This window comes from Remersonia thermophila, chromosome 1 (genome assembly GCF_042764415.1).
Source record: "Remersonia thermophila strain ATCC 22073 chromosome 1, whole genome shotgun sequence".
Lineage (NCBI taxonomy): Eukaryota > Fungi > Ascomycota > Sordariomycetes > Sordariales > Chaetomiaceae > Remersonia > Remersonia thermophila.
In genome coordinates this window covers 1,500,888-1,517,096 of record NC_092217.1, presented here as the reverse complement: position 1 = coordinate 1,517,096, position 16,209 = coordinate 1,500,888, and the positions used below count along the sequence as shown (strand labels likewise).

Genomic DNA, 16,209 nt, shown 5'->3' with positions numbered 1-16,209 from the left:
GTTCGTATCACCGTGCAGCACCCTCGTCCCCCCTATTGCGATGTCATTGCGGATGACACCCCCCGGGGCCAGCCCTAGGAGCACAGGCGTCTTGTAATCCTATGCCGTGCCGTTCTGGTGGTTACGCTCGCGGCGGCAGAAACAGCAGCACAGGGTATAGTATGTAGCCGTCGTGGGTTGGGTGATGGTGACCCGAGGCTGGCCAACCGACGCCCAACCCGGCGGGACGTGGTGATACCGAGGAGAACGTGGTACCACCATGGCCTTCTCCATGCACGCTCCATCTCGAGACAGCCGACGGCTTTTCCATCCCCGCACCTGCAGCGGGACAGCGGGGCGAGCTGCAGAGGTACATGACACTGCCTTGTTTCCCGCCATCTCTGGAGCTTCCACCCTACACCCTACACCCTACACTTCTTCCTTACATGCTATACACTCTAGGTGTGGCTGGCTGCACGGCTGGGTGGAAGGGATCACATCAATTACACTTCCAGGCACACTTCGCGGCCGTATCATCTCAACCCCCCCTTTTTTTCTTGCTGTGCGGCCCGATGGGTGGGTGTGGATGTGGCCTGCGAACGGGATGTGGCTCTGTGGTGTGCGACCGGGGACGCGAGAGACACTGACGCGACCGGTTCGCGGGTAAAAGCGACCAACTTCACCAAGCTTTGCTCCAGGTTGATTGAAGAGACACGGGACGGAACCGTGACACAAGCGCCCAAAGCGCGGGGCGCCTCGCCGCGGCGGGGAAGCATCGCGACGTCATGTCCCTGCCGGGCCGCGACCAGGGAACGCGCACCGGCGGCCATCTTCGAGATGGATCATCAGGGTTTCATGGCCGAAGATGGATGCTAAAGTTACTCCGCACAGGTGAGAGAGAGAGAGGAAGAGTCAGGACGGTTTGTTGCGGAGGTTGGTCGAGTCGAGTCGCGATCAAGGCGGGGGTGGCTGGGCGATATGCAAGCACGATTCGAGAGAGGGCCGAGTGGCGATGTTGAAGCAGCTCGCGGAGGTTGAAAGAAACCAGACACCTGGCGGGATGCATCGCGATTTCGCGCGCTCGAGGATGGTGATGTCAAGCAGCAGCCAACCTTGGAAACCCCAAGATCGAAGGGTGCGCGGCATTCCTCGAACGAACAGGGGGTGACAAGGAAGACTTGATTGCGAAAACGGCAAGACCCCGCACGCGCGGGTTGCATCGCCGGCCCGGGTCCTGCATGCAATGCCTCGCTGCCTGGGACGGGGCAGCGTCGTGTCGTTGCGACAGAACGGCGGTGTCGACGGTATTGACTTTTGCTGTGTTTTTTTTTCTCGTCGCGACCGACCGCGGCTCATGTGCCGTGAACCGCGCGTTGTCGAGTTTGGACGAGCCACACGATTGGTCAGACGTTGACACGCATCGAGTAAATTGGGATCGCGTTGCCGGCATCTGATTGGCTGCTGCCTCTTAGTTCAAATCCCGCGTGCACCGAGGCCCACAGCCTCGGGGTTCCTGTCAAGGTCGGACATGGCAGCGTTTGTGCTTTCTTGCGATCCCCGACCTAAGCCTTGCCTGGTACACTGGACGATGGGAAGTCATGAATTTTGAAGAGTCTCATGGCTTCCAAGGTTCAACAGAAGCCCGTTCTCGTGGCCCGGCAACCCGGTCCTCTCATGTCTGCTGGTTGCACAAGCTGGGGGCTCGCGCTTCCGGCGCTCAGCCATGTTCGACTTTTTTGGGATTGCAGCCGGTGGATGGAAGCATCCTGGCAAGCCTTCCAGAAAAAAGCGGGATCGCTTGGAAGCCTGCCGCGATCTGACTGGTCCGTCGCGGGACGCAGCCCATTAAACGCGAACACGCCAAGACCGTGATGACACGCGCTGCCCGCAAAGCCTTGGAGAAACAGAACGGGAACGGAGACGGCCGCCCGGACAGCGACCCCGGGGAAAGCACGCCGAGGATCCAAAAAACGGTGCTCACGAAGATGATCCCAGCGAACTCCCCCCCCTCCCCCCCGCCGGCAGGACCTTGCCCCGTCCTACGACGGAGGTGCCTCTCAAACCGCCTTGACGCATGCTACAGCCAGAGACTGAACCACATTTCAAACAGTTTCCCCGAGGCCATCAGCCCACGGGGGAAGCGTCCGAGGCAGACACAGAAGAACCCTGCCAACCAGACATTGCGATTGACCGGCTGCATCAGATCGCTTCGCTCTGGGGCGATGCAGCGCAGGCCGTCTTCGCGAATCGGCTGAGGAGGAACCTCAAAAGTCCCATGCTTGGTCGTCGCCCTACGGCATGCACTACCACCGAGGGGTGGTAGATGAGGGGACCTTCCCTTCCTCCACCCACTGACGTAGGTAAGCACTTGGTCGGGACGCAGGTCGTGATGGGCATTGGAGCTGCAGCCTGCTTTGCTTGCACCGTCCAATCGCAGGACCGCCGACGCGGGTTTCCCATACGTACGGCCGGACGGAGACGGCAGCTCGTTTGGTGGGATGACCTGCAGTTAGCTCCCCTGTGCATAAGGCAGCTTGGCTGGGCAATCGCTGCGTTGCGGGCCTATTGTGCGCCATGTGTGAGCCATGCTCATCCATGCCCGGCAGAGCCATCGTCCTCGTGCCGTAAGTCACCTCTCGAGAGGCTTTTGTTCGCTGCCGTTCTTACGAGCTTGGCTATGGGTTGGTGACCCGGATGTTTCGGTCAGCTCTCCCGTCTCCAAGCCACGGGATGACGAGAGCCTTGCGATGCCGCGCTTTCACTGGTCCTTGGGGATGCGCATGGCCTCGAGATCAGGCCTGGATACCCCGGAACGGCTGTTTTCCCCGAAGCAACAAACAAACAACGACAACAAAGGCAAAGGCAAAAAACGGCCCCCGGGGTGTGTTTTGTGCTGGTCGATATGGAACTCTTGTCGGGAACCTCAAAGCAAACGCCGGATGAGAAAGCCACGGTGTACCTACCTAGCTAGGCAACGTTTGTTTCCCAGCAGAAAAAAATGCAGAGGTCATGCCTGCAGCGAGGTTCGATGCTTTATGCAGGGAGGAGGTCGAATTGTGCAGCGCAATCGAACTGCCAAAGCCCGCACACGTTTGCTGTTTTCCACGCCCGTTGCTGACGGCCAACAAGGGGATTGTGGTCCGCCGGTCCTTCGACACCAAAAGGGCGGCCGGAAAAAAAAGGCTTCGCTCCTGTGCCACCGAGCAACGGATAGTAGCACGAAAGGTCGCGCGATACCTCCACGCTCGTGGCGCGCTGTCGCGCGACGGGCATTGAGCACGACGCCAAACCAAGGCGCGGGAGTGCAACGCTACGGCTTTTTGGTACCGTGTCTGGTCTGGTGAGAAGTGGAAATTTCCCCTGCAGTTGACCACCTCCTGGGTGGACATCCCGAGCTCAGCGTCCAGCTCTCTGAGTGGTGAACCACAAGCCATGGACGGGGACGCCAGAAAGGGCCCCCTGCAAGCCCGCGCTCGGGGCCAGCCGCAGCAGCAACAGCAGCAGGAGATCCATTTCCGTTTTCTCTCTCCACTGAGGAGAAGAGCGAGAATTTCGTCGCGGAACGGACGAATCCACTCGATTCCACCTTCGTCGCCCACCAAGACCCAGTTCCATCCCGTCCACCTCTTTAACGTTATCTCCAGCCGTCAGGAGACGCGCTTTTCCAGGCGGTGTCGGTGCCGTGCTTCGTGCCTTGATGGGACGCAAAAAAAAAAAACCGACTTGCGAGTACGACCTTTGCACCCCACTCCGTAACGACGTTGAAAGGTTCAAGGTTTGTATCCAAGGAAGGACGGCAAGGTGCAGCTTGGAAGCCCATCTTTGAGACGAGAATGACGTGCAATGCTCCCCCCCCCAAAAAAAAAACTTGGTTGCTCAATGCATCGCCCTGCGAGGCGGCCGCCGTGGATGGACGCGAGGAATGAATGGGAACGTCTTGCACGTCTTGCGGCGGGCGGCCGTCAGCTGGCCCCCTTTTTTTTTGCTAGCGAGGGGGGTTCGTTCATTCGTGACGGGGCCAGCGGGCTCCAGCTGTGCTGTGTCTAGCATTATTGCTTTCTGTGCATGGGCTGGTAATGGGATGGATTCCAGACCCGGGACGACGAGTCCGACGTGCATTTTCGCCCGACAAACCGTGCCTCAACAAGATGCCATGCTGGGTCCCTGGATGTTCCTGTTTCTTCTCTGGCTTCAAGTGAAGAAGCGCGGCCGAGACGGAAACACGCCCCCGGTCCGGGCAGATACGCAGTAGGTGAGGAAGCTGAAGCCGCCAGAGCAAGTGCCCGCCCGTCGCGTGTCATGACAGACACGGCGGAACGACTGGATGTCGCTCCTGCCTCCTTGGCCCGTGTCCCTGAGACGGCCGTGCTTTGCCTGTTGAGCAACGGAGGCATGCTCGGCGGGGAGGGAAAGGGGACGCCAGACGGGGAGGCAGTGGAAGAGGGACCTTGCACAGGCGTCTGAGGCGGCCTCTTGGCGGCGCCGGACTGCTGAGAGTTGCCTGGATGGCCTGGTCATTTTGCCCCTGCAAGATCGTCGACCTGCAACCCGGGGCCAGGGCCTAGGCTGGGAAGCGTGTGGAGTGGAAATGGGGTGTACGATGCGGTACGATGCGGTAAGTTACCATACGACAGCACCCCCCGTCAAGTCCCAGCCCGCGGTGGGTGCTGCAGGCTGCTTGGTGGTCGGTGCAGCGCGTCGCTCCGGCCGCGAACTGGGGGCCCTGTCTTAAATCGGCCGTTAACCAATCTCGTGCGCTCCTTTCCCAGTCCCCTTTCCTTCTGCGCCATCCCTCCCTCCCTGCTCCTTCCACCCCCCCCGGATCAAATATCTATCTCCTCCTCCCCCTTCCCTTTTCCTTCTCCTCCATCCTCGACCAGTCGTTCCCTCTCCCGCACCGTCCCTTCCAACATCCCCACGTGGACTCCCTTTCTCGATCCCCGTCACGAGAAAAGGAGGGAAGGAGGAGATTTAGATTCTGGGCCCCCTTCGACAATCCCGAGCCTAGCTCACCCCCAGCCCGTTTTTATAAGGATACGGACGACCCGGACCTCTCGTCCCCGAGAGCCGAAAAGACGACGATCGAAGCTTTGGAATTGGGTTTCATTCGGGGCTCCAATCTCCAACGCTTTCCCACGCTCTCGAGTCTCGACCCTTGCGTCCTGGTTTGACTCTTCCACCCTTTCCGTTCCCGCCCCAGGCCATTCCTCGGTTCGACAGCGAGGTCTAGCCGCATTCTCCCCGGGCTGCTCCCTTCGTTCCGAGCAACCACGCCACCCGCGACTCACACCCGACATCGCGACCGTTCGAGTCGGCCGGCGAGAGAAACAAGTTCCAACGACAGGGACGAAAAAAAACCTCTGCCCCCAACTCTCTCTCTCTCTCCCTCCCCTGCCGGAAACCTCGGGTCTTCGGACAAGACTTGGCCACCCCAATCGGTACATCCTCGAGCCCTGCTGTGACTCGGGATTGATCCATCTACATGGTCTCGATCGGTGCATAGAAAAGGCCCCGTTTTCTGGCCCTTCCGCGGCTTCGAGAGTGAGGTATGTTTGACTCTCGGGTGGAGACCTTGGTGTTTTTTCTGCAATTTTCTCGTCCCACATATCTGGGCTGTCCGGTCCTACCTACTCGCCCCATCCACGGCCCCTGATGTCATCCCCATTCAGGTCCAGGCCCTGTGCGTGTATGGACAGAGTACTGAACAACGGGCCCGTTGCTCCCTTCGCAGATACATGCCGACGTGGGCCATCCCTGCGATCCCCGGCATCTTCCACCCTCTGGCCTAAGCCGACGGGTCCATCCATTGACGGTCTGCTGCGGGACACGTTAGCTCGTTGCTCCCGCTCCAGCGTCAGGAATTGTGTCAGTTTGCGTCGGTCCTTCTTCTCGAACGACCCGCAGCCGTGGCAGTAAGGGAGCCCGCCCCCCTATTCCTCAGATGGAGAGAGATTTCCCCGCGAGCCTTGCTGGGCTCCCCGTCCGGAATTTTCCATTCCGGTTGGGGCTTCCACGGGCTGCGCACGCTGATTACATCGCGGCCTGCTCGTGCCGACCGCCTGCCCCTTGGCAGGAGTTGGGAACGCACAAGGGCGGGCCGCGTTGCTAGCCCGTGTGACTGTGTCCTTTTTGCATTCGACCGAGTACAAGAAACGCGTGAGTATAGGTTGGCTGACGTCTTGCTGAAATCAGATCGCCTTCGGACGACTCAATTCGATATCCCCCCGGGCACCTGAAATCAGTTTCGGGTTTCTGTCGTTTACATCTCGTCAAAATTCAGCGGATTTCCTGCCGCAGTCACTCCTTCAACATTCTTCTTCACCACACTCTTTAATATCCTAATACTAGTCGTTGTACCCGTTCGCCTCTCTGGCTCGGCAGTACACCCCATACATTTTAATATTTCAAACTTGGATTCCTGGAGAACCGGAAAAAAACAACCACCACCACCTCACGTTTAGATACCACCCAAACGGACAAGATGGCGTACTCATCAAGTTACGGTCCTTCGGACGGCACCTTCTTCGTGGAATCCGACGAGCCTGGGCACCAACGCATGACGATGCGCGACGCCGCCAAGATGCTGGCGCGGAACAAGCAGGAGATGATTGCCAACGAGCTCTCAAGGCTGGCCTGTGACGAGTACCTGGAGGACATCATGCAGCACCTGCGTCACATGGAGGTAAGGACCATGCCGCCGACGTTGCACCGCAGGGCCGAGAGATGGGACAAGGCCGGGGAAGAAGGGAGGGTTTGTTAACGCTGTGCACCTTCAGGACGAGACGTTGCCCGATGCGAACCTGATCGATATGCAGCGCGAGATCCAATGGTTCATGCGGCCATATCTGATCGACTTCCTCATTGAGGCGCACTCGGCGTTCTCCCTCCTCCCTGAGACGTTGTTCCTGACGGTGAACCTCCTCGATCGGTACTGCTCGAAGCGGGTCGTCTACAAGCAGCACTACCAGCTGGTCGGCTGTGCCGCCCTCCTCATCGCCGCCAAGTACGGCGACAAGAAGGACCGGGTGCCGCAGATCAACGAGCTGAACAACATGTGCTGCGGGCTCTACGACGCCGGCATGTTCACCCAGATGGAGATGCACGTTCTCAACACGCTCGACTGGAACATCGGCCACCCGACGGTGGACTTCTTCACCAAGCTCGCCGCGGCCGAGGAGCGGGATAGCGTCGAGGTGGAGCACATGGCCTCGTACATCTGCGAGATTGCCTTGTATCACCGGGACTTTGTGTCGACGAAGCCCTCGGTCATGGCCCGGGCGTCGCTGGCCTTGGCTCGTGCGATCCTTGGCAAGCCCGAGGTGAACGATGGGGAGTGGGATCAGAACGACAACGTGACGCTGCTCACGCTGTCGCAGCACCTCCATCAACCATCGGTCACGTTGGCCCGGAAGTATTCCAGCCCGTACTACTCGCGCGTCTCGACGAAGCTCGCCGACTTCCTCGCCCAGCAGGCCGCCATCGCCCGGAGAGGCGTGCCGCCCTCCCCGCCGCAGGAGCATGCGACATCGAACAAGGCCTCCGATGTCTATAGCACCCCCAACAAGGGTCTCGGCGCCGTTCCCGGCGTCGCCGACGGGTACATGACGCCCCCGATCACCCCTGATGGTGCCTCGTTTGCCCCGGGGAACGCCGCGATGAAGGCGTACCAGGTGCCGCCGCGGTGCCCCGTCACCCCGACTCCTCAAGGCCACGGCCAGGCATACCCGCAACAACCGCCGCATCAGCAACAACAGCAACACCACCTGGAGGCCCAGTCCTATTTCGGGTCAGGCCCCCACGGTGCTTTTTGAGATGCCATTGAACGGGCACTCGTGCTGCGTTGACGGCGGCCGTGCGTTGACGGTATTCACCATGTTCTCCGCGAGAGGCGGTTCTTGTTCCATTTTTCCTCTTCTTCAGGGCATTTTTGAGATATACCACTTGGAAGACAAAAGATTGCATGCATCTGGCACTTTTTTGACACCCCGGGATCATTTAGCGTTTTAAGGCATCAGCGTTCAGTTTTGCGGCTCGTTTTCCTTTCTTTTCACTTCTGCGACACCCGCGGCTACATCACGTCCGCGGCGGCCGGTGTGATGTACCCTGGACTCACATGTCCACGGTGCCACACAGCCTCCCGATTTTCGACACCATCCATGTTAATTCTCTCTGTTTTTTTTCTCACCATAAGCGAAACCACACAAAAAAAGGAAGCGCGGTTTTGATGGATTTTTTCTTGGTGGAGCAGGGCCACTGCGTCTCGGTAAAGCCGGACATGGGTGGATTACCTCCCCCTGCGAGGTGGAGGATTCGAAACAACCGGGAGTTTGGGTTAACGGCGACACGGGCCATTTCGATGCGAAACAACACACCGAGAATGGACTCCGAGAGAGCTTTGAGGATACCCTGAGGCTTCGGAGGAGGTGGAGGCGGCGTGAGCTGGTGGGGGATTGTGGGTGGTCGAAGCGGCTGGTGCTGATACCACCTGAACCTGCCAGCGACTGCCCTGAGCAGCTGCCAGGCTTGCGGATCGTGCAGCATGTTGCCGATGAGAGCCGGGCCACAAGCCGAGGACTACAATCGACCTTGGTTGGGGTTTGGCGTAACGAAGGCGGCGTGTGTGGTGGTGATGGGAGCGGGGTGTGCGATGGGCATATGGAGCCACGTCCGCTGAAAGGGTAGGGCGGTCGGTTTTCTCATGGCTGTTGCTCATCAAGCCCCGATCATATCATCATCGAAGGCACGGCGAGGGAGGTAGCTGCTCAATTCAATTCAAAAAGAGAGTAAAAGTCTCGAACAAGACATGTTCCATCTTGATGCTCATGTGTGATGTCCGTAGATGGGGAGGGTCCTTTGTGCTCCTGATCTTCTCATGCCAGCTGTTGTCCGATGCCCTGCTCCTCAGGCCCATGATCCTTTTTCCTCCTCACATGCTTTTTCACCCCCTGTCGTGCCAACCCATCACCACTGTCCAGCAAGATCGAATGCTTCTTCCGCTTGACCCTCAGCGTCTGGACGTTCTCTGACCTGGCATTCACACGGTCAAAGTCTGTACCCCGCGGCCCCGTCATGATCACCAACCCGTCACCCACGTCCTCTTCTCGAAGCAAGTAACCTGACCCGTCGGGAATCCTGTGCTCAAAAATCACCCGCTCCGGCTTGCCTAGGGCGTGCTTGGCCCATGCTTCGAGCGATGCCATGATCCCCGGTACGGTCGCTGGCCTTTGCAGGTGCGGTGGGATGGTGACTACCGGGGTCGTTGAAGCCGCGGTTGCTGCAGCGACTGTGCATCCTGGCGTTGAGGGCATTGTCGTCATTTCCATTCCTCCACCCAACACACCAGCAGCAGCTCCAGCCCCGGTCGTCGATGCAACGTTCGTTCCTGGCTGCCTCAGCCCCGTCGTCGCAGCCGCAGTCCCAGCAGCAGCAGCAGCAGCAGCGGTGCGACGAGCGCGCTCCGTAGCGTTCACCCCGCCCAAGATTTCTCCGTACCTTTTGAGCCCGGGGAGCCTCCCCGCGCCCAGCACGTCCCGCCTCTGGTCGCCCATCCACAGGCGAAACGTGCCCGGCGCGCTGGCGAGGTAGCACACGTGGAAGGGGAGCAGCCCGCTGAGCCGGCCGGGGGCGTCGTTGCCCCAGCGGTTGTTGGCGGGGAAGTCGCCGTCGCCGGCCTTGGCGGCGCCGGGGAAGATGATGACGGGGGTGGTGCAGCTCATCGGCTCGGGGTCGGCTTCCTCTTCCTCGGCGTCCTCCCCTCCTCCGGCCCCGGCGGCGGGGGCGGCCAGATCGTCCTCGTCGCCGCCGAGGATGCTCACGTCCAGCTCGTAGACGCGCGTGTAGAGCGTCGAGTCGGCCGTGTTGACGACGCGCGCGGACGTCGCGGGGTATTCCTGGCGGTTGATGCCGAGCTTGGGCAGGTCGGCTTCGTAGAGGCTGGGGAGGGTGGCGCCGCTGTCGAGGAGCATGCTGTAGACGACGCAAGGGCCGTCGGCCGACGGCATGGTGCGGCCGGCCGGGCTGGTGTTGGGCTGGGGGATGGTTTGCTGGGCGAGGAGGGGTTGGAGGGAAGGGGGAGGAGGGGCGGCGGGAGCGGTGCCTTTTCGACGGCGGGATGGGCCCCGGGGGGCGGCGTTTGCAGCCGGGCTGGTGGGCGGTGGGTAGGATGACGGCTCCGCGCCGCGGCTCACGCGCAGCATGCGTGGTCGGAAGCCCATCAGGATGCGATAGTGCCCCATATTGTCGGTGGTTTTGCGCCAGCGGGCTTTGCTCTCAAGGCAGAAGGCCTTGTTGGCCACGGCGGTGCCGCCGCCGCCGGCGAGAGGGGGTTCGTACCACAGCCAGCCAGGGCCGTGGGCGGCGGCGTAGCGGTCCAGACGCTCGTCGCGGTCGACGGTGAAGGAGTCGAAATCCGGACAGCGGTCGACCACGCGGCCGGCCCAGATGAGGGTGTACGAGTCTGAGCAGGGGATGGCGCCGGTTTCGTAACCGGCGATGGCGGCTTGGAGGTTGGCGCGCTCGTCGGGGGAAACCGAGTCCCGGAGGAGGGAACGAAGCAAATCGAGGCGCTCTTGGATGGCGGCTTCGTGGGTGGAATCGAGGGCTGACTGCGGCAGCAGGTTTTCCTCGGCCGTCTCATCCAGCTGCTCCCTCTCCCGGAGAGCCTTTTGATGGGCTTCTTGGAAGTAGGGCACCCCCTGATAATGGCTTGCCCAAAGCCGAGTCTGCGCAACCTTCCTGTCGGCCATCTGGATGGCGTTGAGATCCTCGCCCTCGAGGCTGAGGGGGGATCCGAGGACTATGGAGGGTCTCCATTGCTTGGGTTCGTTTTCTGGCTGAGGGTGTTGTTGTTGCTGCTGTTGCTGCTGCTGCTGCCAAGCCTCCTGAGCCTGCTGGGTCTCGAGTCTTGACAGGCTTCGAGTTCTGGCCCTGTTCAAGACGGGTGCTGTTCTAGAGTCGTGGTTGTTGAGCCGGACGTCATGGCTACGATTTTGCCCAAAGTTCCTGACGTTGCGTGCGGCACGTCGGATGGTGGATGATCGGCGCCTCCTTGTGCCCGGGACCTGAGGTCGCTCCGAAGCAGCCAACGCTCCCTGCTGTGCCACGCTGGAAAGCTCAGGCTGTTGGGAGCTGGGCGCCATGTTGAAAGGAGCAGCACAATGTGAGAAAGGCGATTGGGCACCTCGCTGTGCAAGAAATGCGGCCGTGCAGTTGCTCTTCAAGGGCGCAGGAGCGGCGAGCGATGGCGTAGAACACAAAGGAGTTCAGGGGCAACACCAGAAGGCGATGATGCTCCTAGGGAGTATACACAACACGCAGCTACGCGCACGACTGAGAGCGTCTCTGACCTGTGAGTTTCACCTTGTTCCCGGTTTTCATACTGCTTGGGGACAGCGGGAGCATGTCACCCCCCCTATGTCTGTCCAGCAAGTCGTCTTGTCCTTTGTTGGGTAGCCTCTTGTCCTGCCTCAACCGGGAGACAACTCTTTGTCCATCCAGCTCTTCCCACTGAAAACGGGAAAAGACGGTCTTGTCAATCCAATCGCCTTTCTTTGAGGGATGCAACAACCTCGGACTGGAGGGAAGCTCGGTTGTTACAAAGGCTGTAGCTTGGACGGGACCGGCCGCGGCATTCCAGTCAGCCGCGCACACAAATATACATTGTCTTGTGCCGAAGCAGTGTTGATTCCCTGTTGACTTGCACAAACAGGGCCCTTGATGACACGCATTGCGCTCCTTACCTGTCTCACCAGGCAAGGCGACCCCTGGACACACGCGACGCAGCGACTCTAACTCGTCCACCCGCCCGCCATGAAGAGAGCAACAGCAGGGAGAAGTCGTGGCCGGAAGGGCAGAGGGGCACGACACCGCCCCGATTGGGGCCATGTCTCGCCAAAACCTCAACCAGACGAGGGCCGGAGACCCTTCCATCCAAAGGGCCTGAAGGAGATTGATTGTGAGACCCCTTGTCCAGAGCAGCATGCCGGACGTAGAGCCGCCACGACTGACAACCTCGATCCGCAGGGGATTTTGTCGACTTCCTGGGCGACTATGCGTCAAGGGATCTCGAGTGCCCCCCTCGCTTCAGGGCGTTTCTTCTGGATGTGGTTCTTCAACCCCACAAAGTCCCTGGCCTGGAGCTCCCGGAGCAGGTGGAATACTTCCTCCGCAACCCGTGCATCCGGGACTTCAACCCGGGGCCAAACTTCCATGAAAGGTTCAGGGAGTACGCCCTCTACAGCCAGGTGTTCCCAGAGCCAGGGACGCCCTTCTTGGACTTGCCATACGTCCCCATCCCCGAGGAATATCTGCCTTTTGGCCCGCTGAGGCTGTCCGAGAATGTCAACACCACCCTCCCTGTGATCCCTGAAGAAGACTCCGAGACGCAGGCAGAGGTCGAAGACGACAAGCAACAACACCAGCGACCCGCCGAGGATGAACGGATGGCTCCTGGTGATCCCCGGGAGGAAGAGGAGTGGGCAGGGCCCATGTCAGACGGGCCGCGCACGTCGGAGGGAACCGGGCGAGAGCGCGTCTCTGGAGCCGAGAGCCCAGCCGCGACGCCTGGTCGTCTGTCGAGCCGAGCTCCATCTTTGGGTTCCGACTTGGCCACCCCGCAGGTCCTGGCTTTCCTCGATCAAGAGGAGCTCAGGACCAGGACGGGGCCCGACTGGGAGGTTGACTCGTGGTACAAGGGGGTGCGCCAGCCTCCTCTGGCTGCCCGGCTCGATACGATCTGCAAGTTTCTTGCCGATGAGGATGTCGACCGCTGCATCGGCTGGGCCGTTCAGTTTCCGGCCGTCCTCGCCTATCTCGAATGGCTCGCCCACGAAGACGAGAGCCAGCAGCTGCACAACGCCAGCCCGGAAACCAAGGCCTTGTACTTGGACGCCGTCCAAAAAGCCGAGGCTCACATCCTGTTCGAGAAGCACCACTACTCGCCCACGACCATCGAGTTCAACCCGGTGCCCAAGTTTCCCCTGAGGTCTTCGCGGCTCAACTCCCTCGTCGACGGCCAGGCCCGCCGAGCTCCCCTGAGCGCCAGCGCGGCGGATCGGCGTTGTCTCCTCCCAAAGCGCGCCACTCCGCGCCCGATCGGCCCTGTCAACGCCATGCCGAACACGTCCGCTGCGCGCCGCGGATACGACGACTTCCTGGAAAACGTGGAGAGCTGGTGGAAGCCCGTCGCTGGGCCCAAGCCCTCCCGGATACCCTCCAAAACGGAGGCTCGCGAAGACAAGCAGAACCTCGTCTACATCGATGACCACAAGTTCCGCGAGGTCGTCCGCAATGGATTCCGCAGCCGGATCCAAGCCGACCCGGAGACAGGCGACGGCATCCTCCACGACGACGACGACGCCGCGCCCGCACCCTCCGGCTCCCAGGGCTGGGCCTCTGCGCGCGGTGCATGCCGCGCCGGCCTGCAGCAAGGCCTGCGCGCTCTCGCGAGCAAGCCTCCCCTCGAGCCCGACGCGCCTCGTCGCCACCTCATCTTCCCCCTCCCGGCGGCCGCCCTCCGCAAGGCCGTCCAGCAGGCCGACGGCGTCCAATGGATCCCGCCCAGCGTCGACCTCAAGAGGTTCGCCGGCAGCCTCGAACCCCTGGCGTGGACCGTCTGGTACCGCGACCGGCTTCGGATCATCAGGGACCGGCGCGCCCGGGCGTTCGCGCAGGTCACCGAGGCGCACCGCGACGACGCCTCGTGGACCCCGCTTCCGCTCGGCGTGGTCACGGGCGGGCCGTTCGCGTGGCGCAAGCTCGGGCGCAGGCAGGCCGCCTCCCAGGACGCCCGCAAGTCGGCGCTCTCGACGTATCGGCTGCTCAAGGCGGCCTACCAAAAGGAGCCGCGGGACCTCCTGAGGGACGTGCTCGACGTGCTCCGGAGGGCCATGAGCGGCGAGTTTGACGACGGCCGCCTGCCGCCCGGGGTGGCGCTGGCCGACGACGAATGGGTCGCGTCGGGCGGCGCGAAGGTGCCTTGCTGGCCGGACGCCTGGGAGGTGCGGTTCCTCGAGTTCCTCGCGACCGAGAGCGCCAGCCGCAAGAGCTTGCACGGCAGGTTCCTCCCGGACACGCCCAAGGACAAGTACCGCCTGTTCCAGCTCTTCGCCAGGAAGGTCAAGAAGCTGCTGGACGACAGGAACCCCGAGGGCCTGTTCAGCAAGCACGACGCCGTGGTCACGGTCGAGGAGCTCCTCGAGGCCCTCCACGCCGGCAAGGACAGCAGCGCCGTCGCCAAGCACGAGTTCCCCCCTCACGACGCCTGCGCCTGGCTCGACAGGCTGGCCGCCACCGGCCACGTGCGCTTCACCCTCGACATGTCGTGCTACGGCATCGTCCGCCGGCCCGTCGCCGACTACTTCCCCGAGCACCGCGTCCACTGGCCCGTCGCCGGCGTCGAGAACCGCAGCCGGCCCTACTACGGCCCGGCCTTCATCGCCCCCTGGTCCCGCATCGCCAAGCACGGCGCGCCCCCGACCGCCCGCGGCAGCAACATCTGGAACTTTTTCGTCAGCATCGCCTTCCGCCTCGGCCTCGCCTACGCCTCCGTCCTCAAGGAGGAGGCCTCCGGCGCTTCCCCCCTCGCCGCCTCGCCCGCGCGCCGCCTCCGCGCCTCGCTCGACGAGTTCCGCGCGGCCCTCGCCGCCCTCCCCGGCGAGAACCCCGAGCTCGCCGCGGAGGAGCTCGCCTCGGCGCGCGCCGCCATCCTCCGCGAGCTGGCCGCCAACGACAGCATGCCGGCCCCCGCCCGCCGCGCCAAGGCCTACCGCGCCGAGACGGGCGAGGCCGTCGACGTGCTCGTGCGCGACGTGCACTGGGACTGGGCGTCGCCGCGCGCGCGCGGCGACGCCGAGCGGCGGCGGCGGCGGTACTGGAGCGTGAACCGGTGGCCGGCGGGCGTCGGGTACCTGACGGAGCGGGCGGAGCGGGCCGTGCGGGAGGACGAGGACCTCGACCCCCGCGCGACGGCGGACCCGGCGGCGGCGGACCCGACCACGGACTGGTGGTACACGCGGCCCAAGCTGAAGCCGTACGGCCTCGACAGGACGCAGTACAGAAGGGGCCCGGCCGTGTTTCCGATCGGGGACACGAGGCTGCAGAGGGAGGTGATCAAGGAGATGATTACGCAGAAGGTGGCGGCCGGTAAGTGACGCGTGCCCTCTCCTGTGGGATCCGAGCCCCCTCCCTTTCGCAAGACCATTTCCCGTCAAAGGTTTCCTTGGCTAACGAACCCGCCGCGCTCGCAGCCCTCGGCATGCCTCCGGAAGAACCGACCTGGCGAGACAAGCTGGCCGAGCTCAACCCGTTCAAGCGGCCCAAGCCGGCCTCGTTGATCGGGCCGAGCAGGCTTCCGTCCGTCGACCCCAAGCTGGTACCCGTCAGCGTAGATCCCGAAGGGCAGGCGCCGACTCGGGGTCTGCGGTCGATTCGGGATGTCGGGGCGGAGAAGGATGACGGTTCCGATGATGATGTTGATGATGATGACGACCAAGGGGCGAGGCGGCAGGGGATACAGGTGGAAGCTCCAGATGTTGCCATGACAGGCATGTCTTGAATGTGCTGGCCGGGAACTGTTGAGAGGGCTTGGTTGGTTACAATAAGGCTTTTTTGAAATCTCAGAGGCGTTGGTTGTGCTTCACTTCTGCAGAGTTTCTTGGATTCGGAAACGAACCCTTGGATACGGGATGGCTGTTGTCTTCTTCGTCTGGAGTTCTCTGCGGTAGGGTTTCATCGTACACCCTCTTCCGCAGAAGCTTGAAGACCAACAAACATGAAAGCCGTGGGTGTGTGAGTGATGCCAAGTTGACCGCCATGGTGCACCAACGATACGCATACAGCAAACGATGAGCCATTCAGCATCCATGGCCGCCATCAACAAGCAAGCTCTTCCTACAACCTGATTCAGAAAACGCCGACCCAAAACAGCAGCCGTTACCAGCTCCGAGAACTCCCTGGTCCGACCGCCATCCCAAGCACCCGAGGACGCCACAGCCATGCAGAACCGACCAGTGGATATATCCAACCCTCCGGATGTCCACGCTGGAACATCAAGCCATGCTATATGCCATGCCATCCATGCTGCCTTGCCTTGCCACGCCAAACAGGACCAAAAAGATATAGCCCCCAACGAACTGTTTGCTTGCGTCGAGAACAAAAAGGGAAAAAAAAAAAAAAAGAAAAGAAAAGAAAAAAGAGAGAGAGAGAGAAAGAAAGCAAACAAATTGGTCAAAG

General features: G+C 61.6%; 3 protein-coding genes across 3 annotated transcripts; 2 read left to right on the top strand and 1 right to left on the bottom strand.

Moving 5' to 3' along the window:
* Positions 1-6,460: 6,460 nt before the first annotated feature.
* Positions 6,461-7,790, top strand: VTJ83DRAFT_428 (uncharacterized protein; the record flags this gene model as incomplete). The annotated part of the gene is made up of 2 exons (XM_071010751.1): positions 6,461-6,661; positions 6,756-7,790. 2 exons carry the CDS (start codon positions 6,461-6,463, stop codon positions 7,788-7,790), a joined length of 1,236 nt encoding a protein of 411 aa, XP_070869781.1.
* Positions 7,791-8,849: 1,059 nt separating this feature from the next.
* On the bottom strand, positions 8,850-10,957 carry VTJ83DRAFT_427 (uncharacterized protein; the record flags this gene model as incomplete). Its single annotated transcript, XM_071010740.1, has 3 exons — positions 8,850-9,226; positions 9,320-10,881; positions 10,953-10,957. 3 exons carry the CDS (start codon positions 10,955-10,957, stop codon positions 8,850-8,852), a joined length of 1,944 nt encoding a protein of 647 aa, XP_070869780.1.
* Positions 10,958-11,787: 830 nt separating this feature from the next.
* On the top strand, positions 11,788-15,532 carry VTJ83DRAFT_426 (uncharacterized protein; the record flags this gene model as incomplete). The annotated part of the gene is made up of 3 exons (XM_071010729.1): positions 11,788-11,932; positions 12,001-15,120; positions 15,225-15,532. The coding sequence occupies 3 exons, from the start codon at positions 11,788-11,790 to the stop codon at positions 15,530-15,532; spliced, it is 3,573 nt and encodes a 1,190-aa protein (XP_070869779.1).
* Between the last annotated feature and the right edge of the window lie 677 nt (positions 15,533-16,209).